Here is an 8,443-nt window from a genome sequence, read left to right on the forward strand (position 1 = left end):
TGAATTTGACACATTGCCTCACAGCTTAGCAAGTTTCCAAACAACATAATAGAACATTCAAAAGAAGTGCTTTGTACATGTTCCAGCTACTGCAAAGCGTCTTTTCAGAGGCTTTGCTTGCAGATACTGTGCATATACAAGTAGTCCACAACTTACAACCACAATTGAACCCAAAATTTCTGTTGTTACGTGAGACATTTGTTAAGTGAATTTTGCCCCATTTTAGGGCCTTTCTTGCATCTGTTGTTAAGTGAATCACTGCAGTTGATAAGTTAGTAACCCAGTTGTTAAGTGAATCTGGCTTCCCCATTGACTTTGCTTGTGAGAAGCAAAGGGGATCATATGACCCTAGGACATGGCAGCAGTCATAAATATGAGTCAATTACCAAGCTTCTGAATTTTGATCACATGATCATGGGGATGCTGGAAAGGTTGTAACTATGTAAAATGGTCATAAATCAGTTTTCCAGTGCTGTTGTAACTTTGAATGGTCACTAAATGAACTGTTATAAATTGAGAACTACCTGTAATATTTAAATGAATATTTTTTCTCTCTCAACCAATTGTTACATTTCACTAACTTTTTTCTTTCTGTGCTGTTGATTAATGTGCTCAACTAACTCTAAAATACTAATGTTTTCATTGAATTGATGCATGTACAAGACCAAAATTCACTAATCTTACTACGGCATGTTCTTACAGATGAGGATCGGAGTGATAATATTGTGATAGTTTCTAATGAGGAGATTCCCGAGTACATTATTTCTAGTGGTGAAGATCAACATACTAACCTAGAAAATGAGCTTGATTCTGATGGTAATTCAACTACACGGTTATTTCACAACCTTTCCATGACTAACTTTAATTTAATTGTCAGTACCATGTAATTTTTTAGTCTGGTATTATTTTTGCTTGGATTCATTTGATTTTCATAAATGCCTTCTGAGACATGTTTAACAGTGTTACAATTAACTATCAACTAAGGATTGGGTTTTTTTTATTTTTAAACAAATTAGTTAATTATCAGTACTGAATATAAATTTAATGGGAATCAGCAAACAGTTCTTCACAGACTAGTTTTGGTTGTTATTACCAAAAGCCTATACATTTTTTGTGAATTTCAAGTGAAAACAATTACACTCAAAGACTATCTTAGTAGTCCTGTGCATATTTATTTGGAATTACTGTATGTCTAACTGGATTTTGAGTATTAATTTCAAAAAGATATGTGTGTCATAAAGCATAGATCCAGGCATTTGGTTATTGAAACAAAAATGAGGAAATGTGGACAGAAAAATGACAAATGAAATGTACAAAGTTAGCAATAAGTATACAATTACAAAATTCCTATGATCATAGCAATGTTTTTGTCCCAGTCAAGTATATTCATGTTAATGGCAGCAAATACAAATTCAAAACTTATTGCAAATTGTAAATATATATATATAATCCTTTCTAGCATTTCAAGAACACTGTTTGAAGGGCACTGATGCAAATGATTTAAATTCAGGCAGATCCTAATCAAGAACAATAAACTTAAAGCCAGTTGTAATGAAAAGGAAGGCTCTATGTAATGAGCTCCAAAGTAACCATGGTTGGACAAAAAAAATTGAATGACTCCTGTAAAACCTTTAAGTCTAACATATATGCTCCCTTTCATTTGACTTTCCACACTCTGCTATACTCTGGTTATAGGATGGCAGTTAATTTGGTTTTGTTTGTTTGTTTTGTTTGTTTTGCTGTTTAGATTTTTGTCAGGTTTTTAGTTCTGTCTTCCTTTTTTTAAAATATACCTTGTTTTCTTTTAATTTTTTTGTTTATAAGTTATCCAGAGTCACTCTGGAATCAGGCAGCCTCTGAATGGAAATAGCAAACAAACAAACCTTGTTATTCACTAATAACCGTGAAAGTAATCTCTCTGAAAGTAAATCTCTCTGAAAGAAATAATGGCATTCTACTTTAAAACTTCTTCAAGTTGAATCTACAAAAGACAGGTTTTCCTTCTGGGCTACAAAGTGCATTGCAATAACATATGAGCTTCCAGATATAGGGACTCTTTATGATGTTGTTGGCCTTTTCTTTATTTCCCCTTCTTTTTGGCAATAATATTTAGTATACATTTTCTCCTCTCCTAAACTGTATTCACTGCAATTTGGTCTGAAATCAGATTCATTTGTATTCACTTTATAGTGGAAGAAACAATTTATTGAAGGGAAAACCTTTTAGTAATTAACATGTTCAGCTTAGCAAAGAGAGAGAGAGAGAGAGAGAGAGGTAGCATTGAAGATTGGTGGTTTTTCTGGATTTCTGTCAAACTATTGTGTTTGCTGTAAAACAGAACTTGGTATTTAATTTTCTTAGAATATTTGCAGTAAAAAGCCAGGTACTGAGTTTCTCACAAAGGGCTTCTTTTGCTGGAGGGAGGCGGGCAGGGAGGAATGTTCACGATCAGGAAATTGTGACTGAGGTCATAGTTCTTTTCTTACAATCATCTTCATATCCTTCCATTTGTTTTTGTGGAGTGAAGACATTTTCTTTTATTTCACTAATATCTGGCCCTTTAGCATATTCAGAGTGCTTTTGTCATAATTCTTAGAACTCTGTTAGAGCAGAAGGAAAGTTGAAGCACATTCAACTTGGTTGCCTAAAGGCCACGTAAAGAATTCAATTTTGACAAGATTTAAACTGGAAACATTCAGATTCATTTAACACAGTAGTTCCTAATTTTCCACCTCTTAAAATCATTTAATATATGAGTAGTAATTTTGTTAAGGGAAGGTCTTCAGTGAAGGATTTCAGTCTTTTCTATTTCTACAATAAGGAGTATATTTTGCTGTTTGAACTTTGAATGTTACAATCATATAACTAGACAGGATATCAAGGGAGCTGTAATCAGATCCTCACTTTTTGAAAGCTAGGCGATTGGATTATGGCTGCAGCACTGGAGGGGGAGGAAGGCATTGGATAAGCAACTCAAGTTGAAAGGATTCACACACATATCCTCAGTGCCATGGTTTTAATCTGATTTTCCTCTCCCTACTCCACTGCAGCTGCTATTAAAAGTGTTAAAAATGGCAGGAGAAATGATCAAGATCTTCCAGCATTATATCTTCTTTGGTTCACAGTGGCCTACCTTACTATAACCTACAGTATATAGTGAGAGTTTATATTCTCACTTTTTCATATAGTGTTGATGGAGAAATGAATGTTGCTATTACACATATAGTTAGAAGACTGAGTTCAAACTCTGGATCAAGCAGACCCTGACAAACCATTTCAGCCATAATTCCTGATCTGTCAAGTAAAAATAAAGACACACTGGTCAAGCATTAATGAGATAAGACTATAAAATGTTGTGTCTATTAAATGGCCTTCAGCCATTATTTTAGCTGAAAAAATAGACATGAATCTATAAATAAATAATGTTTGGTTTCATTTGAAAAAGCATGGAGTTTGTTCAGTGTACATTCTTCATATAATATTATACTATAAGTGTTTCTCCCTATACTGGCTAAGGAATTGTGAGAGTTGATGTCCACCCATCTTAAACTTGCAAAGGTTTAGAAATACCGCTATACTGTACATAAATAGGTGGCTTTGTCTCTCACTAATTCCAGCATGGCAAGGCTGAAACTGATTATAATTACTACACTTTGCCAGTAATTAAGCAAAATTTCTAAAAGCAATCCAACTAATCTTGAAACTGCCATCTTCCTTAAATAATCGATCAGGACACCCTTCTTGAGTACTATGCTCTTCAGAAATGCTGGACTACAATTCCCATTAATTCCAATGAAAATGTCAGTCTGGAGGGCACCAGGTTACAGAAGAATAAATTAGGGTGAGAACAGTACTATGAATAAACAGATAGCATAATAACATTTTCAACTTTCAAGCCAAACTAGAGAGGACAAGTATAGGCCAAGATATAGTTCTAAATTTTATAACATATATTAGAGATCTTTATTATGCTATAACTTTTATCTGAGTAATATTTAGAAAAAAGTTATGTCTTTAGTATTGGATATCTTCATTCAAATGGCTGTTTCATATTTCAGATCACCTAAATAATGAACATATACATGGATCAAATTTTATCTAATTAGGCTATTTGTTAAACAGCTTATCAATATGTGCTGCTGAAATATGACTTGTCCAAGTTCTGAGTTATGCAGAAATTAATTGAAAGAAAATATATTTAGAATTGATGTTTAATTATAAAATTTAAAACGTTATGTAAGTGCATATTCCAAGAAAAAGACTTTACTAGCCATATTGATAAAATTAATTTGACATCTTTAGCCCTAAATAACTTTATTTCTAAATAAATTCAGTTGGATTTCATTTATATAAATGTATTAATTATTGGCCATAATACACTGTGAACCTTAAAATAACTTGGTTGCAAAGAAATGAAGGCAGGAAAAACGCTACGAAGAATCCATTTTTAAAATGTATTGTTAGGATTCAGTTTTATTTTTTAACCACCTCCACAATACATTTGCTGTAGTATCTCTTAATTTCTCAGTTCTGTATTTGATTTCCATATCAGTTTTAATTTAAAGATTACAACTAGAGCAATGCAAATACTGTTTTTTTAATTAGATGCATTATTATAGCAACTGCATTTAAACTCATCTCTCTCTCTCTTTCTCTGCATTGTGCTGTGGTCTTCACATATATAGTTGAGCAAAACAGCAAGTTGGTGGATTTGAAGCTGAAGAAACTCATAGACGCTCAGCCACAGGTGGCAAATTCACTTACCAGCACAGCTCCAAAACCAGTTTCTGATAACACCGAGCCAATGTTTACGGTAAGTTTAACATAAAAAAATCCTTTTCCCGTAATACCTGTGCATTTTGGATTCTGATTTGCATTTAATAGTGAAGAATGACCATTTTTTAATAAGTTCTTCAATGTTTACAGTGCTGTAAAACCAGTTTTTGTAGCCATATAAAGAGATTTGAATTATATTTTGGCTATGTATTGACAGATATTTCATAATTGCACTTGGTTATTTAACTAGCAATGGCTTCATTTGGCTATTATGCTGTGCAATAATATATTTTGGTAATCTTTTATTTCAATTAAAATTCATTTTTCTTTATGGGTGTATTGGCTGTGTGAAAAATACTGAAATGCATATTACTGGCTAAGTCAAAGTTAGCAATATTAAACTGGCAGAGTTTTGTAATATTAACTTGGCCTGAATAAAGTTATTACTCCAATACATATCTGAAAATATATTTCAACATCAAAGTCATTATTGTATCCTCTTCCTTCTTAAGCTAGTTCATTAATGTGAGGTAGAGCTTTTGGGGGGCCTATTTTAAGTAACTTTAAGAATTACTATTTCTTCTTCCTATAGGGACATCTTTAAACTTTTGCATAAATGATTTTAATATGCCAATTACATTTGTGTCTTAGATAGTTGAAGCACTCTGCCATATTATTTGTCAGTGGCAGGAAATTCTCTCTATGTACATAGGCTTTGATAGATTTGTTGGTGCATCTACTCAGCTTATTGTCTTCATTAGTCATAGCTATTACTCCTTAGGGAAAAGATTTGGATGGCTGTGAGTACAGTCCACTTGTATAACTTTTCACCCACCTGCAGACTGGGGGTGCATGCCCTGCTGAGTGAAAGGATTTCCTTCCCCAGATACAGAGATGCTTTGAAGTCTCAAAACAATGACTTTCATTGCTTTTTCCTTTACACTGTCGGTTCCGATAAATTGGTGATGAAAGTGTGCAGCAGCAGCAGCAGCAGCAGAGGGCTTTCAGTCTCTATCTTTGAACAAAGAGAAGCTTGGATCAAGTCTGATTTTTTGCGTTCAATTTAGCTTTCTGCAGTGGATTTAATGCAAAATGAAGCTGGCCTTGGAATAATACAATGGATTGAAAAGGCTAACTGAATTAGTGGGCTTAGAGGAATACATTTGTAAAGTGGCAGAAGTCCCTAGTCATAAAAAGGCTTCTTAAAATGGGATTTACTGGCTAATCACACTGATATTTTAACATGTTGCCAGGCCTAAAAAATTAGCCATGTTTGTTTATTTTACTAAAGACTTGCATTTCGACTGTCAGATGGATATTGTATGAAGAACTCGAAGAGATCCTTTTCTTTGAAGAATGAAATCATAGCATCTAGATTGTTGAAAAAAATAATTCTAGAATGAGGGATGCTTTTAAAAAATTAGCTCCATAAATGGCTGACTAGTTCCCTCTATTAGGACAATTTCATTCAGTTAAGATGGCACCCTCTCACACACCAGCAAAATAGTTTTTGTTCTAATTTCACACATTTGTATGAAGGAGAGGATCTTTCATTTCTGTTCTGTTCCCCTCCCCCCCCTTTTTTTTTTTTAGTAAGTGCAACAATAAGTATAGCTGGATTCGAACACTTTCTTTAATGCTGCATGAAAAAATATGTCCATCTGTTCTCTTAGAGCTTTCAGCATTGACTTGGATTTATGTTTCTAATAAAATGCAGTTTACACATTTATAAATAGGCATTCTGTGTTTGTGGAAAAGGATAAACTGTTACCTTCCCTGGAGAATTCTGTATCCCAGGCCTCCTTGAGGCTAGAGAATAGGCCATTGGAGAACTCCCTCATTACCAATTGTCTCAATGCAGAGGAAGGGCAAAGTCTTGGTAGCTTTTGATAACCAGTTTCAGCATTCAGCAGGCTTAGCTATTAGTCATGCATCTTAGCCTTTCCCTATTTACTTTCAAAACACTTAATAAAAATAATAATAGATTAGGTATAAAATGAAATATTTGTTTGGTACACAGCATCTCGGTATCTGCAGTTTCCACACACGGCAATGGTTTAGTCTTCTGGGATATTTCACATTGATAGACCCATTTGAATGTATTACCATAGGAAGCTCCGGAAAATGGTAATTGTAGTTTCCGGAGCTGTCAAAGGTTTTATTTATAAATCTGGATTCATAAAGTTATAACTAATGAAACAGAGTTCACTGGGACTATAACCTTACTTTTTATTTGTCATCAAGCAGTAGTCATCTCAATGGATATAACATTAGAAATGATCCTTCATATTATTCAGGAAAAAATATGTGGCTCCATTCAGAATGACACAATTTTTTACTGGGGCAAATCATGTGTGCAAAAGACTAGAGGCAGTATGTAAATTAAACAGAGATACGATGTTTAAAAATATACATGCTGTTCTAGGAACCCTAATATATACATGGTGCTCTGGGTATCCAGTTGGCAAATGGTAATCTTCTGAGTCCAGCTTTGCCTCAAGTCACAGTGGATGTTGCTAACAGATCTTAGCAGACAACCACAGCTGAAGTGCTATTGCCAGATTAATAGCCAAAGGGGTTTATTTTGCCAAAATCTCTTTTCGGGGGTTCCATACATTTTTGGCTCATAGTAAAATTGTTATCTGACACAAGCATCTGAGTAGTGGGGTTTTCTCTCCATAATACTCTTCTCCTGAAATACACCTTTCCAATTACCCTGTTTGCATTTCTAAACAATAGAATATGATGCTCAGTTTTGTTTTTGTTTTGTTTTTTCTGGCAGAATGAGACAGAGGAACATGCTGAGCGATTACAAAAAGCAGCTGAACGTTTTAGAAGTCCTGTTGTTTTCAGCAAGGATTCAACAGTCAGAAAAACGCAGCTTCAGTCATTCAGTCAATACGTTGAAAACAGACCAGGTAGGCAGAAATATTCATTTAAAATATTCTCCTCCATTCCCAACCTTATGACTTAATAATATTTAACAATAAATAATAATGTGAGCCCACTTTTCAATACACAAATATCAAGTATTGAAATAATTTTTCATGTCTTTCCTTTTTTTTTCAAGAGATGAAAAGGCAGAGATCAATACAGGAAGATATAAAGAAAGGAAATGAGGAGAAGGCAGCGATAACTGAAACTCAGAGGAAGCCATCAGAAGATGAAGTGCTTAATGTATATTAATTTTTTATCTGGTTTCATGATTGTTGATAATTCTCAACTGTATGTGGAAATAGTGCCTTTATTTGTTAAAATGAGATGTTAGGTTTTCTTAGATGTCAATCTCCATTGCATTCAAAGCAGAGTGAGAGGGCTGTGCTGTTGAATTAGTCTGCAGCGTGGTGATAATTGTCAGATAAAAAAATGAATTTTTCAGAGTTCCGCAGCTCCAGCTTCCTTGAGACATTTCCATCAGGGCACTTCCCATAAAGAGATTCCAGTATTGATCGACCGGGAGGATTTTAATTATTACAATAGCAGATACTGCAGAGCTGCAGTTAGAGGGAAAAGTCACATGAGACCTGCTAGAATTTCTCAGCCAACCCATTTTGTTGGCTTGGGTTAATGGGTGTTCAACCTTTCCATTATCCAGATCAGCCGTGAATTACTAGCTGAATGATGTTTGCATTAATATAATATATATGGTAATTTCTTCACTTAATTA

General features: G+C 34.2%; 1 protein-coding gene across 4 annotated transcripts in view; it reads left to right on the plus strand.

The window, feature by feature from the left end:
• EHBP1 (EH domain binding protein 1) overlaps positions 1 to 8,443 on the plus strand; it is a 302,398-nt gene that overhangs the window by 229,437 nt on the left and 64,518 nt on the right. For 2 of the 4 annotated variants that reach the window (XM_034432474.2, XM_034432473.3), the window contains 4 exons: positions 703 to 816; positions 4,686 to 4,813; positions 7,559 to 7,694; positions 7,847 to 7,953. In XM_034432474.2, coding sequence (XP_034288365.2) covers positions 703 to 816; positions 4,686 to 4,813; positions 7,559 to 7,694; positions 7,847 to 7,953 — 485 coding nt within the window. The remainder of the gene's footprint in view (positions 1 to 702; positions 817 to 4,685; positions 4,814 to 7,558; positions 7,695 to 7,846; positions 7,954 to 8,443) is intronic. The other 2 variants (XM_034432477.2, XM_034432475.3) reach the window with 1 other exon arrangement.

Source organism: Pantherophis guttatus, chromosome 1, assembly GCF_059756535.1.
Source record: "Pantherophis guttatus breed Tessera chromosome 1, ASM5975653v1, whole genome shotgun sequence".
Taxonomy (NCBI): Eukaryota; Metazoa; Chordata; class Lepidosauria; order Squamata; family Colubridae; genus Pantherophis; species Pantherophis guttatus.